Genomic DNA, 21,377 nt, shown 5'->3' on the forward strand with positions numbered 1-21,377 from the left:
CTAGGATAACTGCAGCAGAAAAATGGACATAATAACTGTGACATTTTATATTATTACAATTATGGACGCGTTGTTTGTGCTTGGGTGAGAAAATATGCTAACTGGTTGGGCTAGATAGTGGTCTCACAAAAGGCAAGGAACGTCTATATTATACCGAGCAGTAAAATTGGCTCAAGAGTTAGAAAAACCTATGCGTGTTCATAATCTAGAGTTAAGTGATATTCTGGGAACCTGCTACTGGATGACACGACGGTGTCCGTTAAAAACTCCACACTGGCAGATAACCAAAGTAGCTAGCTAAGTAGGGACAATATAAATGAAAGGTCGAGTCATTATATAACTGTTCGTCATTTCGAGTAATACAAATTCACCTTTTAAGATTATATACATAGATATGTTAATTACAAACTCATCTTAAACATTCATATGAAACTAAAATCAAATGTATATAACAAGTAAATTCAATTACCTTTACTGGTGATCAATCAGTTGAAGGATCAATTGTTGGTGAATCGCTGTCATATACTAAAACATACAACTGAAGTTAGCGGAGAAAAAAAAATAACCAAAACCAAATCCAAAACAAAATTGCATTATAGATTCAAATATATCTAAAGAAAACCTTTCATGAGTTAATCAAGATCCTTCAAACATTATCAGTTGTTTTTGTGAATCATGTTAATCTTAAGAAGAAGAAGAAGGTATTGGTAGACGGTAGTGATGGGGTTATTTTTGTAAATTGGTAAGGAAGTGGTGAGGGGTTGTACTATTGCTGGTGTGGGAATGAATAAGATAAGAGATAAATATGTTTCAAAATCAGGGCTTAGGTGTGTTTTTGATCTAATTAGATGAACGACTGCAAGTACCTGTTTAAAACCGTCAAGCTCGGTCGGTCTTTAGACTTAAACCGTGGACCAAGCTGATATCAAAAATTATGTACCGAGCCCAATATATGCACAACAACATGAATTTTCAAATTACTATCCCGAATCAGCCTAAAGACCTAAATTTGGATCTTGACCCACAATCTATTACTACTGTAACTCAAAGTCCTTAATATGACCAAACATTTCATAAGTGATCTAAAATATATACAGGGGTTTAGTCCACAAGTGAGTTGGGAGGAGTTTAATGTATTTTGAATTTTGAGGATTTTCAGGGAGTGTAAGAGAGTATAGGGAGTTTGAGAGAGTTTGGTGTTTTGAGTGTAGGGAGTTTGAGAGACTCTCCCAAAATCTCTACTCTTTTGAGAGATTTGTAGTGAGGCAAAAATACACTGTAAACTCCCCAGAACAAACCAATTCCTTAGCATTCTAGTTTTTACCACTAATAGGGAGTTCAAGAGTTTCTTTTTAAACTCCCCCACGACTAACAAGGTTTTTTAGGAGTTTGGGAGACTCTTCTAAACTCTCCCACGACTAACGGGGTTTTTGAGAGACTTTTTCGAATTCCTCCACGACTAACGGGTAAAAACTGAACTACACTTAACTCCCCCAACTCCCTCGAGGACTAACCCCCTAGTAATTTTGTGTTAGACCTAACATTGTCGTGGGGCTCAAAATTTACACCTTAATTATAAGTTTTTCACTGTAACACAAAATTTTACAAGTGACCCTAAATTTAATAAGGGAAACTTAAGAAAATGTCCATGAGGGGAAATGTAATTAAGAAAATGCCCACGTTTTTTTGAATATTAAGAAAATGCCAACACCGTCACGTTTTCCGTCTGGCCCCACCACTTTGGTAAAACCTGTTTTACTTTGTCAATATATCATCACTCGAGATGAGAAATTGGTGGGCGTAATGACTAATATACCCATTGGCCTAAGGTATATAAATGTTAATCTTCCACCGTCCATGTGTCAGCTCAGTTCAATTGACAGATGAAGATCTAAAACATCTGTACCGTCCACGCGTGATATTAATCGACGACTAAAATATTAAGTGCATCAGTAGCTAACACGTGTTTAGTAGATAAGAATGGGAATGAAAACACGAGTTAGGGTTCATTTCCTTCATTTCACTCATTTTTCTCCGCCTCTCTATCTGTCTCTCTAAGTCTGAAAAACAAGAGTATGAGTGATTGAAATCGAAGATTTGTTCTTCGTACTGGTAATTAGGGTTTTTAGATCTTTATTTCTGTAACGTGAAGATGAAGAGCAAAAAGGAGAAGGCGAAGTCGATTAAGCCGTAAGTTTTTTTCATAAACCCTAACTTTGTTTTCTTCTGTTTAGATCTGTTTCTTTTATAATTGATTGGTTTTATTTGTTTGAAAAGGGAATCAAATCTATGATGGGTGCTGTGAGGGTTTTTTCTTTTGTTTTTTTGTTTAAAAACAAAATCAATAATCCCGACGAGAAAAATATAGTATCGGATTTAGTTTTTAAATATTTTGTCCATTTTATATGTAACTAGGGTTTGAATTTGAAGATGTTATGGTATTAGGGATTTAATTTGGGTATTTGATTTAATTAGGGTTTCAATTTTTTGATTTTGTTTGTAATTTGAGTTTTAATTTGTTGATTTTTGTAAGGGATTAGGGTTTCAGTTTGGAATTGCATTTTCAAATTCCCTAGTTTTAATATGTAATTGGTATTTCAATTAAACTAATTTGGGTAATTGTTGTTCTGTTGCAGTGGATATATTCATTATCCCTACAAGAACATCAGTGTGTATGTTCAGATGAGTAAGATGACAGTATAATTCCCTCACATAGACAAATAAGAAATTGATTTGAAGAGGTTTGAGAGCATGTTGCATGTAAGGTTGGGTATGGAAAAAGAAGAAATAGTGAACTTGTATTACACACCTGATGATCCATGTTCCCCTGAATGTTTGTTAACAAATGATGACTTCTTTAAGTTCTGGGACACTTCTGTATCTGATGAAGATGATTTTATACATCTTCAACTGTCTATAACTAATTCTGAATTTGGAGATGATGACTTCTTGAATGCTGCAATGGAACTTCCAGTAATAAAAAATGATGAGACACCAAAGAAGACTTGGAAGACAAATAAGAAGCCTGTTTCAAAGGAAAAGACTAAGCCATCAAGGATACCACCAAGGTTAAATACAGCATCTGAAGTGCAGAACGTTGATCAACAAGGAGGAGCATCTAGAAAATTATGTTTTGTGGATTTATTGAATAAAGTGGAGAGTATGTCATGTTTGAGTCAAGCAAGTAGAGTTGGAACTAATACAACATAGGGTAGCAGTCAACCATGTCAAGAGAAGTTTCATCAACCAATTCAAGAGAGCTTTAACCATGATTACTGGTTTAATATAACACAAGGAAGCACCGTGTACAGTGATGAGAATCAATCTGAAGATGAGGAAAATGTGGAGCTAGAGAACACAAAGTTAGATGAGAGTAACCCAGTTGAAGATCCATATGCCTCTTTAAAATTTGATAGTGATGAAGATGATGAGAAGGATTATGCTGAATATTTAAAGACATATAAATTTCTATCTCACAATGAGGAATCAGTAGCAGTGAAGGTATGAAAAGTGGTAAATCTTGAATAGTAGTAATAAATGTTAATTTATGTAAGTATAATGACTCTAATGTTTGTAATTTGCAGATGAAGATGGTAGTGGTCTTGAAGATGAAGATAAAGATGATGGTGGCCCTGAAGTAGTGATTAATAAAGTTGGTGGCAAACCTGATTGGTACAACAAATACCAACCAGATATCAACAACATCGTTGAGGAAGATAATCCAAATCATATTCCCTGAAGAAGATGTAATACCACCAGTAGACCCTAGTAAGATGTTGGTAAAGTATGCCTTTCATAGCAAGAAACATTTTAAAAAGCTTAAAAGATTTTGTGTCATTCATAATTGGTAGTTCAAATGTAGAAAAAGTTGTTCTGTGCAAGTTAGGGATCTGTGTAGGTTTAAGGATAAATATGACTGTAAATGGTTTGTTTATGTTAGTAAAGTAAAAAATGAGTCAACTTTTGTTGTTAGAAGTGTTAACTTGGAACGCACATGTGTTGGGGATAAGAAAGGTAGGATAGGAGTGCTGATCCAGAAATTGGAAAATATGTTGTACTTGAAAGTTTGAAAGAAAGTTTTGGGGCTTTCATACCAAAGCCCAAGAATATTCAAGAAAACTTTGTAGTTACTCACAACATAAACATTCCCTATATTTGTTCATGTTCAAGCTAGTGTGGTTGGGGAGGTTTATTTGGTCACCAACAAGTCCACCAGAAAAATATTCACAGTGAATTTTATAGAGAAGAAGTGCACTTGTTTGCAGTGGCAGTTTAGGGGATTCCCCCGTCAACATGTTATGTCTGGATTGAAAACAAACTCACCAAAATGGGCTGAGTCTGTATTATGTCTTGATCTTAGCATTTATTGTGGCATTTACATTTTTTATTTCTCTTTTATTTGTGCATTAATGTACCAGCAAACACTATATGGAAGATTCTAACAATATTATTTACATTTCTTTTGTCAGGTATTGCTCTCCTTAATATTCAGTGGATTATTATAGGACCACATATGCTCCAATAGTTTTTCCATTGGAAGACATTTCTGACTATCTAGAGGTACTATTTTAAACTTTATGGGTTGTTGTGCATTTACTTTAAACTTTAACTTTATTTTTCTATTTAAAAGCACTTTAGGGTTTCATCACTTCTCATCTCATCTCATCTCTTCTTTCTTCTATGAAATTTTCTTTTCTTTGTCTCTTGTTGCAGCCACCAATGGAAAACAAGATACTACACCCTCCCATCCAAAGAAAGCCTGGCAGACCTCATTCAAAGAGGAAAAGAAGTTATGATGAACCTCAAACTGAGAAGAAGAAAAGGAAGTGTACTCAGTGTAGATATACAGAAGGTCACAACAAGAGAATTTGTAAAGGTGGTGGTGTTGGTAAGAATCAAACTGGATATAAGCCAAGAACTGAGTGTGATGCTACAAACTTCACTTTCACAAACATAGATGGAGCTGAAACTAGCACTGCAAGGGGTAAAGCAAAGAAGCAAGGAAAAGCATCATATGTTGGTGAGTCTTCTGCAAGAACATCCTCTCATGGAAAACCACCTCCAGTACCAAACACTCAAAGATCTGCATCTGCAGGACCTAGTAAAACACAAAGTTTCAGTCAAGCTTTTGCTGGTATTGGATATGTGGCTCAAAATATTGCTACTGTTACACAGGCTAAGGGAAAGAATGCAAAGAAGAAGTAATGTGTGTGTCTGTTTTGCTTTTTTTATTGGATTTGTGATCCTCTCTTACAGTGTTTTTCTTTTGTTTCAAGTGCTTTTAGGTCTGAACTTGTTTATGGATGACAAAACAATATGGATTTGAAGTACCTTTTAATATTAATCAAGTTTATTAGTTTAAAGTATTGCAGATTACATTGTAAGCCTTTTGTTAACTTCCTTACATATTTCTTTGACATGAATACTTGAATGCATAACACTTTCCCTTGCAGCAATGACTATGTGATCAGAAACCCATCTGAAAGCTTCACAATCTGTGCAGGTAAGATAAGCTATGTTGAAGTTGTGATTATTATTACATAATTTCAGTTTTATTTCTGATTTGCAGTGACCTTTGAAGCATTGTAGATTGTGCAGTGGACATTTGTTGTAGGAGTGACCAGCTTCTCCACAAGCACATCAACAAATCTTAAATGGCAGCTTGATATCAGCACATCTGACTACATCAATGGCTAAAGCAAACCATTCAAAGTATGTGAAGGTAGGATTTGAGCACTTCAAGAACATTTCACCTTCTGTTTCAGTTGCCTTTGATCTAAGTAATTGCCTTATGCCATTACAGGGTATATGTTTACACATAGAATACATCCAAGGACAAACCTTTGATTCATGGCTTCCTACATCATAGGTTGAACATAGATTTGGTTGGTTATCTTCACTAGCCTTGATGTTGTTGTTTCTATTACTACTAGGAGAATGTATCAAACTTTTACTCATGACTATGTGTGTAGTGGTTTCTTTTTGATGATTTGGGTGAACTTGGGTCTGATCATTGGTTTTTATACAGGCTGAAAGAGAACATGACCGTTACAAAAGGGGATTAAATCTGGGTCATTGATTGTTTACTACAAGATAGTGACACGTGTCAGCCGACCGTTACTGAAGTTCGCACGTGTAGATAACGTGCTGTCACTCATGAGTCGAGTTCATGCTGAGTCATAGTTCCAACGAGGGCCGATCCAGCTGATTTAGGGGTTAGAATGTCATTTGACATAGCAGATTTAGTGCCACATTTCATGTAACGTCCGTTAGCCGTTTTTTTGAAAAAACGGGACGGAAAAGGTCAATTCATGGGCATTTTCTTAATATTCAAAAAAACGTGGACATTTTCTTAATTACGTTTCCCTTCATGAGCATTTTATTAATTTCCCTATTTAATAATGTGATCAAAAACTTGTGCATAATTGAAAGCTTGCTTTTCACCCAAAATTTACCCCTCGACGACTTGCAATTGTGGCCCAAAATCTCCCATCTAAAATTTGTCATCAAAATATGCCTGCTAAAATTTATCACCAAAATATGCGTGCTAAAGTCCGGACTTTCGACACATTATAAAAAAAAAGTTGGTTAAGAAGTTTAGGGTGTGAAAATTAGCTACAAGATTAAAAAGAACTTACTTTTTAGTACAATGGAGTTTACTGCCTCTCCTTTTCTCTTTATGTGTAATGGGTGGGACTCCTAGAGTTCAATCTTCACTGGTGGAAGCATTAGTGGAACTTTTACACCCACTCCCTGGTGGATAAAGTTAGAGGTGGAACCTGTCGAGACATGTAGACGTTACATGGGGTTTTGGGATGCAGCTGTTTCAGGATGAGGCTCAGTAGCAGTGGATGCGACCTCAATATAAGTGGAACAATTGTAGGATGTACAAACTGTGGAGTTGGGTCTGATTCTACCGTTGGAATTGGTAACGAGCTAAGTTGAGAGAAAGGAATGAACTACTTTCATGTATTCATTTTTATATCTAGACTCACGGATTAACTATCCCACATTTTCCCACCCAATGTAGCGAATCTCCGCTAAGACGGCCGAGATCACGTTGAAAATTTCGGTTTCGGCAATCGAGATAGCGAGATGTTTGATTTCGTCAACATGAGATTTGTTCGGAATTCTCGGTTGACTCGGCTGGAATTGGCTGGAATTTGACCAGAACTGGCAGAAATAGCAGTCGAACTATATTATTCTTGTGTTTTCAGTTTGAAATTAATATGAATTTTAGGTTTTCTACTACGTATATACAACTTAATAATGTAATGTGTGAGAAATGTTTGATATAATTATATTACACAAAATTGGTTAAAAAGACCAAAATCAACAATTTCTGGGTGAAAAGGACATTTAGATTTTGATACTGTTTAAATGGACAAAAATGTAAAAGTAGCCAAGATGTAAACAGTTTCATCCTACCCATTTTCAAAAATTTTCCTTATTTTTAATTTATATCAGGATGCATCCATTTTCATCTTGCTATTTTTAAGTTTAAGTCAGGATGAATCCAGTTTCATCCTTGCTATTTTTTTGGTGCCCATTTCACCCATATTAATTTTTACTCGTCTATTTGAATCATGTTTTAAAAATATTTGGACAAATGACCCATTTTCCGATTATATTACAAGTATAAAATTCGAAAATGAAATTTCGATAACTACTACGAGATTTGACCGAGAATCTTCCCGAGATAAAATTGTTTTAGTACCTAGGTCATACGGAAGTCCGGAATTTACTTTGGGCCAACTTAAGTGTTTTCGGAGTGGGTGGGTCTGCCCTGCCCAGTATCACAAAAGATCAGTGTCACGGTTGAAACCAGATATAATCGGTTCAAGGTGTTAACTATTCCTTCCCCATTTGCCTGGTTCTAGTTGCTCCCACTCTAATTTTCCAAAACCTTTCTCCTCCTGCCGCCAAGTAAAACCCCCTCATTTTTTTCAATTAGGGCTTTACAAATTCACTCCTCTTTCTCTTCTACTACTCTTGCCGAAAATTGCTAGTATCAGGTACTTTTTCTCATTGCATTATAAAGTCTTTTATTTTGATGCTCAGAATCTAGGGTTTATGGTTTCACTTTTTGTTTACCAAAAGGGTTTAAAGTGTTTTTCTTTTTTGACGTAATTCAGAGATGGAGCAGAGGTTATCTAATACATGGAAGATGACAAATAATGAGAAGAAATTCATCGAGATTTCACTGCTTTCGGACCTTAGAGTTGATGGCCGCACATCTTTTCAGTATCGTGGGTTAAATATTAAGTTTGGGAGGTAATTTTTTACTTCTCTGATAAGTTTTAGTTGTCGTTTTCATTACTTGCATAAGATTGTTGTACCTTAATGAATGCGAAGAATATGGCTGATTCCCAGGGTCTTCTTGGGTTGAATACTGTGTTGAGTGATCAAAACCCTATAATTTGATACAGCTTCAAACTCCAACAGAAATTGTTTTATATGTTTGGGGGTAATTGATGGATTTTGACAAGTCTAGCTGATTTCAGGGTTTATGACAAGTTTAATATTTTTACTGTATAAGATTAAGATGATCAGTTGGTGTGTGGGCAGGGTTTTGTCCATTTGTCTAGGGTTCATGGAAAAGCACGGAAGTCTTGTTGTCGATTCTTGACCTTATTTCTTTTGAACGCCGATGAACAGGCCTTAAATCTCGGTTCTGAAATGTTTCGAGCCTTGTTTTAACTTTTATTGATTGTTGATTTAGGGCTGTCACGTAAATGAATTTAACGCGATAATTATTCACCCAGCTTATTTATAAATGTGTATGTACTGAGACTTGGCTTGTAGAAATTCTCATGCTTCGTTTTCCTTGCCTACGGATTCACAGGGAGGATGGTTCATCTGAAGTGCAGCTAGGGAAAACTCTTGTGATGGGTTCTGTGACTTCTCAACTAGTTCAACCTTATCGTGATAGGCCCAATGAAGGAACTCTTTCAATATATACTGAGTTTTCACCAATGGCCGATCCTTCATTTGAAGCAGGGCGTCCTGGAGAGTTTGCTGTTGAACTAGGGCGTATTATAGACCGTGGTTTAAGGTGATACCACTTATTTGCTTATAGAAATTCGAGATATTGATTCACTGTGACAATCCCTGGTCTTGTTGTATTGAAATTCTTAGTGATGGATGGACTTGCTCATGAAATGTTTAATTCCACGAGAAGGGCCTGGAATCCGAGAAAAGTACAAATTATGTAAATTGAGTTAATTAGATTAGGATTAGGCCTCATGCAAGTTTTGGTACCCTTTTTTTCTTGGTACTGTATCTTGTTTTTCTCGTAATATACTTGATTCTTTAGAGACATGTCAAATTCCCATTATTATCTGTAAAACATGAAATCATGTAGCTTCAATGGGAAAGAAAAATTGATTAAGTTGTATCATTTGACAGAAAAATAGCTACCGTTACTCATGGTAACACATTAAGCTATACTGTCCATTAAGTAGGTTACCCTGGAAGCAAGTTTCTCTTTCACTAAGTCGTTCCATTATGAGATTTATATCATATTAAGTTGTATCATTTTCAGATTTTATCTGAAAATCTAAAATCTGTACTGCAGGGAAAGCAGGGCAGTGGATACTGAATCTTTGTGTGTCCTAGCAGCAAAACTAGTGTGGGCCATCCGTATTGATCTTCATATTCTGGACAATGGAGGGTAAGAAGTTGCAAAACAATGCATACTTTGAAACCAATATTAATGCTGTGTACAAATAGTTATATGTAACTCTGGCTTTGTCAATGTATCAGGAATCTTGTTGATGCTGCGAACATTGCTGCTTTGGCTGCACTCATGACATTTCGCAGGCCTGAATGCACATTGGGAGGAGAAGACGGGCAGGAACTAATAGTACATCCACCCGAGGTCAGTCCTTATTTGGGAATAAATATTAAAGATTCCTGTTTGTTTCTGATTCTACACCTATTGTAAATGGATTCACCTACTAAAGAAAGTCAACCCATCTCTAAAAACTGTCAAAATATCCTTTTTTGCTTGAAAGAATGCTAAGTCAGTTTTATTCTCCATTGTTGACATTATTAGCATCACACATGTTATACTGACAAGCATGACAACACTCTGTTCATGTGTTCATACATTTATGTCTCAACTGTTAACTGATGTCTTCTAGATTAAGATTTGAGTACACGGTAAAACATCGCAATCCACTTTGTCTTCCTCAGATCATCCTCTTCATGAGGTTTGTTGAAGTCTGGCTATTTTGAATACTAAATTATAAACTCCTTTTCGAATGATAAGTTCTCAAGTAATTGGGCTATATTTGGCCTGAATTCTTTAGTCTTAAAATCTTAATATGTAGCGGACGTGTGAAACTTGACAACACTATTTGAAGGCTCCTATCCCAAAGGACTAGAGTAATATCTTGAGAAGTCTGGTTACCAGCTATTTTCTTTTTTTTTTTGTATCTCAGGTGAAAGAGCCACTTCCTCTGATAATACATCACTTGCCCATTGCAGTTACCTTTGGAATTTTTGGCGATGGAAACGTTATGGTAAGGAAATGGAATCCAATTCGAAAGGATATCATAGTTTAGTTATTTCTGCATATTCTTCTCCTGAAACCATGCGAGTGTCCAGGTGATTGATCCAAGCCACGACGAGGAGGTTGTTATGGGAGGAAGAATTACGGCTACATTAAATGCAAATGGTGATATCTGTTCCATCCAAAAAGTCGGAGAAGGTGTCATGCAGAGTTCAATCATGCAATGTTTACGTATTGCAAAAGGAAAAGCTGACGATATTACGACCAAAATAAGAAGTGCTGTGAGTATTCCCCTCAATTGTACAATTTTTAGATACTCGTAATCCGATATTCTTATTTAATATCTCCCTTATTAAGAAATTGCTTGGTTATATACATTGTTTGTTAGGTTCTGCGTGGCATTTGAACGTGTCTTGGTTGTGGTTATTCTGGGTAGTCACTAGACTAATTTGCAGATGTCCTCCCACATGTGTATTATTAGAAGAGTGTGTGATATTTGCTTCAAACTTCATTTCCTTAAACACCTTAAATATGCAATTGGTAACTTAGTTATTTCTCCATCCTTTCACACTGCATAGAGTGACAGTTGCTGGAGGTGCGCAGGATAGAGAAAGAGAACACCTTAAGAGTTATTAGTAATAGGTAGATGTAAAGTGATCTTTTGGTTGAGCGACTGTCGTGTTTATGTCCGAGTCATCTAAAATAAGTTTGTGCAGGTAGAAGCACACTGTACGGAAAGAGCAGCAAGGAAGATCAAGCGTCACCCATCATCTTCAGTTGCTGTCAGTATAAGTAGACCTGATACCGTAATGATGGACAAACCTACTCAGAAAGGAGGTGGGTTTTCAGTTGATAAATCAGAGGAGAGCTGCAGCCATGCCAGTAATGGAATTGGAAGTGAAACTCTAAAAAGAGGGGACTCTGTAAAAGCTTCTGTAGGAGCGCCTTCTAATTGGTAATGCTAAACTTGAGACGATTTACTAAAATGTATTATCTTTGACAACTGTGGTAAACATGATGCGTCAGGTCCTGAACTCCTGACCAATTTATCTGCTTATCTAATTTTAATCTTTTGTTTTTTGTTGTCTTCAGGGATCCATATTCGAAAGGAGTTGATGCAAATTCCCTAAAGACATCTCTAGCTGTGTCTGGTATGAGTTGTATGACTCTTTACATTCTTTCTTCAAACACATGTCGAGGCTGTGTTTACCATATTAATGCTCTTCTCTGAACATGTTTTCTTGTTGGCATATTAAATTGATAAGAAACCTGAATTTAACAGATGCTGAAGTTGCGGGAGAATTTTGTTCTATTCATACCATCAATAGTTGGATGTAATCTCTAAACTAAGTTTCTTTAAATGTTTAACTTTGAATCAAGCAGGTAGGTCAACACCAAGTAAGGAACATAAAGAATCAATAGTTGATGAAGTCATGGACGAGGAACCAATTTCAAATGTCGGGAGTGCTGATTCCAAACCTAATGAAGCTGTCCAAAGTCCCCAATTACAGCAACAGTCTAGTGAAGTGAAGACTCTGAAAGATGCTGTGAAACCAAAAAACAAGAGAAAAAAGAAGACACCATCCTAATTTTCTGGATGACATGTTCTGAGATTATGGCTGCAAATGGGAAGGTCACACTATCTTGTATAACTCTACCCTTGTGTACTTGATTGGTGGAGTATAGGGGAAAGGGGCATTATCATAGTTTAGAAAGTACATGATGTACCAAACCTTATTTTTGAATATTTATCTACAAAATCATATTTATCTGGAATAGCTTAACTAAGGATGTGTCAAATGATATATACATCATGGCTGGCAGATTTTTCATCAGTGTAATTGTAGGGTCTGACGAATTTTTTGATTTAGTTTGTTTGGTTGCTGGAAATCTTACATTCTTTCTCACCTCTAGAAAATAATGTTGAAAACCTTTTTGCAGTCATTCAGAAGCTCAAGCAAATTGAACTGATTAAAACTTATGAGACTTGTACCAGTGCTCCATTTTTGGTATAATAACTATAAAGACATAAAAAATCTGATAACTATTAAAAAATCTGATACTGCAAGTTGAAGAATTCTCAGAAACTAACAAAAGCAATCCTTAACAGTTAAAGGTATGCATTTTACATCCGGAAACTGTTTTTAGCCGATAGGTTTGGAGAAAGCTGGAGAAGAAAAGTTGGTTTTTGAGCCCTCTCATAATTTTTTGTGGTCGGTTCTATAGATCCGACGTGGTGCCTTTACTTATGAATCGGGGTTGAAATAACACTAGTTCGGCTCGGACTCGGAGAAAGCTGGACATGAAAAGTTGATTTCTTTTTGGTCGGTTCTACACATCCGACGACGCATCTTTACTGATAAATCAGGGTTGAAATAACACTATCTGGAAGACTGGAACTACTGTTTATCAAAGCTTTGTCTCTCTGCAACTGAATTTTTCCAAGTAGAAGAGGACATTCCTTGGATTACTCGGGTGCTCAAGATTGTTATTCTGTAGGTTTGTCTTCCATGATTCCATTTATTGTATTATTATATACGTTGTTGACCTTACCCAGAAACTATTTTTATTTGTGAATTTCTTCAAAATTACTCCACAATAGGGGTTTAGGGTTTAGGTCAGATTTATTGAAAACGCTGAATTCGTTAGATCTTATCATATATATATAGTAGTAGTCTTACATGGCAGTTTTAGAATATCGAATCGTTAGGTTTTTGGGTAATTTGGTTGAGTACTTCGTTGAATAGTTTTTTGAGCTGCCTTGTTACATAAATTTGTTAAACACAGAACCAGTGTTGTTTCCAGAGTTTTATTTCTCAGCATTAATCAAATCAATTAACATGAGTATCTTATAGTACAAGATTAGTCAGCTTGAATCCATAACTAATAATGACATTTTACTTAGAGGGGGAAGGTGCACCAATTAGCTCTTCGTCAGTAATAATTACAAATTGATCATTTCTGTGTAGTGTAGTGCATTGAGATGGCTTATATAATTTACATGGTGTTGTATTTATACACTCTGCTATAGGGATTTGGATTTGACATTGTTTCGATATCTTGATTTTTCTAGCAGAGACTACAGTGTAACAAGATAACAGAGATGGAGAACAATAGGAGTGATCTTATTTTACCCTGTCTGGATCCTAGTAGGAACAAACCTCGACCAACTCCTAAGAGGTTCATCAAGAATCAAATCCCGGATTCCATCACCAATGATCCTGCACTTAACGCAGCAATTTCCCTTCTCCCGTCCAATTACAGTTTTGAGGTTCACAAATGCGTTTGGCGTATACAGACAGCCGGAGCTAAGCGCGTCGCCCTCCAGTTTCCCGAAGGACTCCTCATGTATTCTCTTGTTCTCTCTGACATCTTTAAAACTTTCTGCAAGCTTGATGACTGCTTCGTCCTTGGTGATGTTACCTATGGTGCTTGTTGTGTTGATGACTTCTCAGCCACTGCTCTGGGTGCTGACCTCCTCATCCACTATGGACACAGTTGCCTCGTTCCCATTGACACCACCAAAATTCCTTCTCTCTATGTCTTTGTTGAAATCAAGATCGATGTGGAGCGTCTCATTGATACCATCAAGCTAAACATGGATGGAACAGTATCAAAATCAAAAAAGCTTGCCTTGGCGGGTACGATTCAGTTCTCTACAGCAATTCATGCTGCAAAATCTTCCCTAGAGAGTGCTGGCTTTGAGGTTCTAGTCCCGCAATCCAAGCCATTATCTGGCGGGGAAATTCTTGGTTGCACCTCTCCAAGTATTCCTAAAGGGTCTGCCGATGTGGTTATATTTGTAGCCGATGGAAGATTCCATCTTGAAGCCTTTATGATTGCAAACCCTGAAATTAAGGCTTTTCGTTATGACCCTTACAGTGGGGTTTTGTTCTTGGAGGAGTATGACCACAAAGGAATGAAAGAAGTAAGGAAGAATGCTATTGCTAAAGCAAGGGAAGCTAAGAGTTGGGGTCTTGTGCTTGGGACATTGGGACGGCAGGGTAACCCCAGAGTTCTTGATCGGCTGCAGGAAAAGATGAGGGAACGAGGTTTTATTTGGACGGTAGTATTGATGTCAGAGATTTCTCCTGCCCGCATTGCATTATTTGGTGATTCTATAGATGCTTGGATCCAGATTGCTTGTCCTCGACTATCTATAGATTGGGGGGAAGCTTTCACAAAACCTCTTTTGACTTCATTTGAGGCTGAAATTGCTCTTGGGCTCATTTCCGGTTGGTGGGAGAAATCATCATCGAATACTAGTTTGGGTTGTCAAAAGAACAAATCATGTTGCATGAATAACAACAGAAAGGTATGTGAATGCAACAGCAATGACAATTGCACAGACTATCCTATGGATTACTATGCACACGATGGAGGCGAATGGAATGGCGCTTACTCCAAAAAATCAACTCGGCTTCCTCACAGAAACTCTCAAATTTGTACCAGTAATAATAATGGAGTAGTTGGTTAATTGTGACCCTTCGATGCCTGCTTAGTTAGTACTTAAGATTTTGTTTTTGCTTGTTGGAAAAGAGGGAGATGTTTAGATCATAGCATAACCAACCATGTTTGTCTTAATATGTATCATTTATCTCATGATTAATTTATGAGCTGTGTTCATGACTTGGATTGTCTAGCCTTTCTCTATCTCCCAATCTCTTTCTCTCAGTCTCTGCTTTATCTTCTTGCAACTTAGATTTCGAATTACCGAGATTTCTTTTTGCACAGTGCTGCTATGCTGGTGAGACAAAAGGCGACCGATCATGTATGGAGGTTTTAGGACCTGGTGGCTACATTACTCTATCGCTTTCTCTAAATTTCTCAGGTATTAGGTCTCCTTGGCACTGCTGTGATTCATGAATCCTGAATAGGGGTATAATTTTTAAACTTTTGCAGTAAACAACAGGTTGTGCCAGTGTTGGGTTTAGCCCACTGACTTTATTTATCATATTACCTTCTTGACTTTTTTTTTGGTTGAAACTTGATTGCCTTCTTGACCAGTTGACTCTATCATAGAATGAGTACAGGCGACATGTGATTTAATGATAAGCCGGGGGGTCGGATAACACTAGTAGGAACTTCTGTATGTTGTCTCAGTTCCTGACAAAGCTCTCTGTCTCTCTGGAAATGAAGTCCGCCCAGGTAAAAGAGGACATTCTTGAATCCTAGGGCACTCAAGTTGGTTGGCAATCGGTAGGTTCTCTTCCATGTTCTTGATTTTCTTGCAAACTCTTTTATTTGTGAATTTCTTTTAAATTACTTCATGTTGAATGATGGTAAATTTAATTAGGATGTCTTGTGTTTATAATGCAGCATTAACAATGCCTTATCACAAATTGTTAGTCGAATTGTTTTTCAATAATTTAGGACTTTGGGGTTTAGGTTTCTCCCCTGTTTGGTGGCATTTGTTTTTAACACTGAATTCTTTAGATCTTATATACGTGACTGACTATATAATGGTGTCCTTATTGGCTTATTGTTACTTTCCTTGCAAAACATATACGGCCACATATAGACGACTTAATGATTATTTGTCAGAGGATGAATTCTTTGTCACTTTGTGCGACATGTATGCTGTTTTGTGTTGAATGTGTACATGTCAACTAGGTTAAACCTTTAGGTAGGACTGATGCGTTATTGTTTAGTTGGTTTGTTGTGGAATTTCAATTCCAACTTTGGAAAATAAAATTTGCAGTATTAACAGGCATACAATGACGGTGGACATCAGAAAAATTATGCTCTTGCTAGTCCATGTAGTTGCACATAGCTCTAAGAACTAGAAGGTGGTCAATGACCAAAAAAGCTTCGGATTTGAGCTGTGATACGCAGATGAAACTTAGTCATAACAAAGGACATCCAGATGTGCTCATTTTGTATTGAGAAACCACAGAGGTCAAATGATTTTGTAAGCGCACCACACTACCACTGACCACCCCAAGAGATAGGATAGGGCTAGAAAATCGAAATAACAGGACTCCAATATGTAGCTAGTGGTTATGTAAAGTGTGAAGTTCGTGGACCAGGTCCAGGAGGATAAAGAAAGATGGGTACGAATACAGAACCTTTAACATCTAAATTACATTTGGAAGAGTAGTGACTAGTGAGTACAAAAAGGATGAATGAATATGCACTTTCTTTTCGACACCATCTTTCTGTTAAAATGATCACGGCTTGACTGTCAGAAATGAGTCAGTATTATAATTACGGAATACCTTTTTGGCATTTATCTTTTTAGATTCTGTAAAGATTGCTAAGAAATCTATATTTGGCTCCCTTTTTATTTCCTCAGAGTTAGTGAAACTGCAAGAGAATCTAATGCAAGAACCAACACTAAGCCTCTTCCAAAACATAAGAAAGTGGTCTGGAAAGATGGAAGTGCATGAAAAAGGTTTATTCTCTGTAGGTTGGATCATGGACCAGGGAAAATGCATCTTTTTCACATCCTTTCTCTTTCCTTTTCTTGTCAGTTTATTGTTAGGATTTTGGGAGCCTCACCATAATAGATTCCTTATTTCTTCCCGAAAGTTAACTGAATTTACCAGTATTTGATTTATTCATGGATAATAATAATATGTTCCATTAACAAAAACATCTACTTTTATTTATTTTTTCAAAGAAGCATGTCTGACTTGGCAGGCAACCTCTTGAAGAAATTGAAAGGTACAGAAGGCATCCTGCTTCTAAACCTGGGATGCCGTAACATGTAAATACCTAGTAATATCGCCACTACTTGAAATGGTGTAACATACAAAATGATGGCCCAGATCAATGAGAAAATTATAAAGATAGCAGTGGCCCTTGGATCACGCCAGCTCAGTATTGCTTGCAATCTCTCTCCTTGCGTTGCCAGGTCACCTGCCACTGTCTGTATTCGTCCTGCAACACTTCGCAGCCGATCATACCTAATCCTCACAAGATCTGGTGGTCGTGAAGTTGGGAATGTATCAAATTCTTCATCAAGCTCATCTGGATGGGCCCTATCTGCGTGAGATAACTTTGCATCCATATGTGGAGGTTGCCTTGGCCTGAAGCGGTAATTCCATATCCCGATAAAAAACAGGTAGAGGAAGGTAGTGGGCAGGATTAGTTCTGGGTAGCACACTAGAATTACAAACAGGATGTGAACCAGACAAGTAGTCACTGGGTTCCTCCACATACAGATATCATTAAGCCATCTACCAATGGCCATAACTCCAGATAAGAGCGACATTATTCGGTTAAAATTTGCTTTACTTCGTCTCAGGCTCCACATGTGGTAATCCACATCAAGCATGTACTCAATAGCTTCTCTCCTGAGTGGCGGCTCAGAGCGGGAAAGTCGAGCAGCCACTATCTGCATTGCTTGGTGCCGAAGCCAATCCAAGTGATGGACAGATATGGGTTGAGAGTAATGCATCTTGGGCAGCAAAGGCTTTGAATAAAGGTTCACCATGTTAACCCATGCCGTGCAAGTGAAACGCAGAGCTAACTGAATTTCTCCTGTTTTCTTGAGACCAGGCTGAAGGACCAACAAGGGGTAGTAATGGATGTAAACACGATCAGTCTCCAACGTGGATAACCGAATTCTCACCTTGCCAATCCTTTTATCTTTGGATTGATCCTCTTTGCTTCCGTTAAGATGACAATTATCAAATACCCCAATAGTGATAACTGTGCAAGGATCATAAACTTCCCAAGTGTACTGCTCATTCCAACGAGGTGCTAATGTGTCGAGTATGGTTCGAGTTCGAATCCATTTGTTTGCATATTTGGCAACACAATAAGCATCGGTGGCTCTACCATCACTGGCCTTCATCGGAAGCAGATTTCTAGCACTTAATATCCCTATCTCCAAAACACCAATGCTTGGTTTTTTTAAGTGTTTGGCTGATGGTTGTAGATCGCTGCTGTAATGAGTTGCCTCATCAAGAACATGGTAACCTAAGTCTAAAGTAAGACGGAGATGAATCTTGCTAGAGAATCTTACTTCTTTCTTCTCTTCATCTTCTTTTGCAGATGAATGCTTTTCGAGGTTGAACCACTTGGGATCTACCAACCTGTGGTCATGCCGCTGTGTAGCAGCATAAACAGGTAAAGCCAACACTCCCAAGATTTCATGCTTGTCAGGTGCAGTTCGATCCTCAACAGTGATAATTATCCGATCATCCATTTGTTCAGATGCCACAAACATGAGTTCTTCATTCCATATCGGATTCACAGAATGATTGGGGGAAGGCCGAGTAATCCTAAGCTGATTTCCCAACTGTATCCTTACGAAGGTATTAGGATTTCTGCCTCTATCAGAAGGCACAAGATCCTGAGCTTCAATGATATGAATGCGGAGATAACAAAGTTTGGGTGAGAAGTAAACCTGCGAACGAGTATTGGAAAGGTTTTCGACGTTGACTGAATGAGCGTCAGAATGCCAAGCATCAGGAAATGATTCATCAGCTTGGGTTCCCATCCAAACAGCAAGCATCACTTCTCCTTTAACCTTCACCCCATTTTTATCCTCCAATTTATACCACTCCGGTGCCAGTGGACTATCAGGAGGAACCCTGACAGGTACTTCTGAAAGATCAAAAGCAACTCGGCCAACAAAATCATCTTTGCCAAAATCCTTATCTTTGAGTACTACTTCAACCAAATTTGACTGTAATCTTTCTCTTGAAAAAGCAAAGATTCGCCCCCAGACAGGATTTTGGTTCTTCTCAAGGTACTTGGTGACACCTTTGTAATTTCCAAGCTTCACTTCGACATACGGGTCTAAACTACCAGTCAGATCCATAGAAGGGAGATCTCTTGCTTTAACTACATTCACATATAGGTAATGCATTTGTTCGACGAGATCGTAGGTAGTTGCAGTTTTGTACCTCCCTCTGTACCCCATTCGAGCTGCTACTGGCGGGCTTGTTTCGACCAACCCGAATTCAGGCTGTCCTGGAAACTGCATATGCATTGCTGTTGATTGCCCTACACGTGCAAAATCACTTCTTCTTTCTGTTGTTACAGGTTTGCCAGATTCGAACCCAAAGCCAGAGAAGGATGGAGGTGGAGCTGTGTGAAAATTAGTAGTTCCAATTGAATGAAATGTCCTCCTTTCCTTCTCTTTCTTTTTCTTCTTTTTCCCAGCATCATTCTTTACTTCTTCCTCCAACTTTTTGTTGTGGATTTCTTCTAATTTTTGAGGCTCTACTACGCCGACACCTTCAAAATGCATTGGCGCAGCAGAGTAAGAAGGATCGCAGATGGCATAAACTTTGAGAGCTATATCACCACGGATATTCGAAAATATGCCTCTTTTCTCAAGTGGGTAACGTTGGATTGCAGCTTCAGATTCAGATAAAGGTACAGAAATCCCAGATATTCTAACTCGTCCGAGAAAATTCTTGTGGTGGTTTCCTTTCTGATCATTATATACAACAACATCAACAGTGGTGTTAGGAAGATTTTTTGGGTCTGCAACATTGAACACAAGTTGTTCACTCCATGATGGATTAATATCTTTATACTTGGTTTGTGTTCGCTGACGCTGGTGATCGAAATCAACTTCTACAAATGGACTTGCAGAACCATTTCCATCTTTGGGCATAAGATCACTTGCATCAAGAACTTCAACAACTAGTTTTGACATGGCTATAATTTGAGTTTAGAAGAGAATTTGATAATGCAAATAGTAAGAAGAATTAGCAAAGAAATGCAAGGAGAAGGAAAAGATTGGGTTAAAAAGAGAGGTTGAGAGAAGAAATTGGCGGTGGATGAGAGAAGGAAGTGAAGCTATTTTTAGAAGCAAGAAGACAGAAATTAGAACAAGGGTCTTTTGGTGGAAGTGGAGTCACAGGACCCATTTATGTTGTAATATATATTGTTTGATTGAGAAGGAAGAGCGTTTTTTTGGTGGACACAAACTTTATTTTGGTTTGAAATTTTTTGGAATAGTTGCTGATCTGATGGTCTTGTCTGTAAACCTTAGGAATCATGCAAGTCACAATTATCAGAGAATTACAGTGTTGTACTGTATATACAAGATTGCACACAGGTGGTTGTTAATGCTCTAAATTATTAGTATTAAATTCACTTTTTTCTATGCTCCATTGAATTTCACCATTTTGGTTGGTTGGCAACAACTTTTTTTTGAGAAGTGAATAAAGTTCATCACCATTTTATTTTTTTTTGACTTTTTTCCCTTCTTATTAAATGCATTGTTTTTCTACGGCTTAGCTGGACCACCAGCCGGTCTGAAAAAAATAAGCGAATTAGTGTAATGAAAACAAAAGCCAGACATCAAAAACGTCAGGATGGCCGAGTGGTTCTGGTCCTCGAAAGAGGGCGTGGGTTCAAATCACACTTCTGACATTATTTTTTTCTTTCCTGCGATTGTCATGTCGACTCGGCATTTTGTCTAAAACAACCGTACTCTCTTAATGAACTACCATCCACTCAAAACGAGGTATCTTATCTCGTTTTAAGTATGAGGATTTCATTATCATCTAGAGTTTTTTTGTTCAACCAAAACGTGGTTCCCTTAGGTTTTACGATAATCTGTAGATATGAAGTGGGAAAAGTACCATTGATGTCGATGTCATGTACAACAAACTTTTGTATTAAGTTATTATTATGTAGTTAGTTGCTAGACTTGGGCTACACTACAACATGAAGTATATGCATACGAATTTAGGGAAAGAAAATGAATGACACTGATGGCACATGGCCTACGAATTGCCTAGCTAACAATTTTTAAACCTTTAAAACAGGGTTCGGACTCTGGACAGTGATGATTTCAGCTCTACCAAGGCCTCTCAATGTACCATACAGTATTACTCCACTAGTTGCAAAGACCCTCAGCTGAGCAGATGCTATCAAGGACTACTATTAT

General features: G+C 37.5%; 3 protein-coding genes across 7 annotated transcripts; 2 read left to right on the forward strand and 1 right to left on the reverse strand.

Moving 5' to 3' along the window:
- Positions 1-7,859: 7,859 nt before the first annotated feature.
- On the forward strand, positions 7,860-12,386 carry LOC113306714 (exosome complex component RRP45A-like). 2 transcript variants are annotated; one of them, XM_026555624.1, is made up of 10 exons: positions 7,860-8,015; positions 8,136-8,274; positions 8,846-9,055; positions 9,578-9,673; positions 9,766-9,880; positions 10,446-10,526; positions 10,612-10,797; positions 11,233-11,471; positions 11,609-11,667; positions 11,897-12,386. In XM_026555624.1, the coding sequence occupies exons 2-10, from the start codon at positions 8,138-8,140 to the stop codon at positions 12,103-12,105; spliced, it is 1,332 nt and encodes a 443-aa protein (XP_026411409.1). In that variant the 5' UTR covers positions 7,860-8,015; positions 8,136-8,137; the 3' UTR covers positions 12,106-12,386. The 2 variants fall into 2 exon arrangements, with proteins under 2 accessions (XP_026411409.1, XP_026411410.1); XM_026555625.1 differs by having other exon boundaries at positions 11,900-12,386.
- Positions 12,387-12,919: 533 nt separating this feature from the next.
- LOC113301694 (2-(3-amino-3-carboxypropyl)histidine synthase subunit 1-like) lies at positions 12,920-15,145 on the forward strand. 4 transcript variants are annotated; one of them, XM_026550484.1, is made up of 2 exons: positions 12,920-13,015; positions 13,590-15,145. In XM_026550484.1, exon 2 carries the CDS (start codon positions 13,620-13,622, stop codon positions 14,991-14,993), a length of 1,374 nt encoding a protein of 457 aa, XP_026406269.1. In that variant the 5' UTR covers positions 12,920-13,015; positions 13,590-13,619; the 3' UTR covers positions 14,994-15,145. The 4 variants fall into 4 exon arrangements, with proteins under 4 accessions (XP_026406269.1, XP_026406267.1, XP_026406268.1 ...); XM_026550482.1 differs by having other exon boundaries at positions 13,593-15,145; XM_026550483.1 differs by having other exon boundaries at positions 12,920-13,011.
- A 1,888-nt stretch (positions 15,146-17,033) lies between these two features.
- On the reverse strand, positions 17,034-20,477 carry LOC113306716 (FT-interacting protein 1-like). The gene has a single exon (XM_026555629.1). The coding sequence runs from the start codon at positions 20,133-20,135 to the stop codon at positions 17,133-17,135; it is 3,003 nt and encodes a 1,000-aa protein (XP_026411414.1). The 5' UTR covers positions 20,136-20,477; the 3' UTR covers positions 17,034-17,132.
- Positions 20,478-21,377: the final 900 nt, after the last annotated feature.

The sequence above is a fragment of the Papaver somniferum genome, chromosome 8, assembly GCF_003573695.1.
Source record: "Papaver somniferum cultivar HN1 chromosome 8, ASM357369v1, whole genome shotgun sequence".
NCBI classification, from domain to species: Eukaryota; Viridiplantae; Streptophyta; class Magnoliopsida; order Ranunculales; family Papaveraceae; genus Papaver; species Papaver somniferum.

Bases quoted from the DNA above. Each gene is read 5' to 3' on its own strand.
- LOC113301694 (XM_026550484.1), top strand. From the start codon at position 13,620: ATGGAGAACAATAGGAGTGATCTTATTTTACCCTGTCTGGATCCTAGT.
- LOC113306714 (XM_026555624.1), top strand. From the start codon at position 8,138: ATGGAGCAGAGGTTATCTAATACATGGAAGATGACAAATAATGAGAAG. The intron at 9,881-10,445 runs GTCAGTCCTTAT...TTTGTATCTCAG, and splicing joins TAATAGTACATCCACCCGAG to GTGAAAGAGCCACTTCCTCT. The intron at 11,668-11,896 runs GTATGAGTTGTA...CTTTGAATCAAG, and splicing joins GACATCTCTAGCTGTGTCTG to CAGGTAGGTCAACACCAAGT.
- LOC113306716 (XM_026555629.1), bottom strand. From the start codon at position 20,135: ATGTCAAAACTAGTTGTTGAAGTTCTTGATGCAAGTGATCTTATGCCC.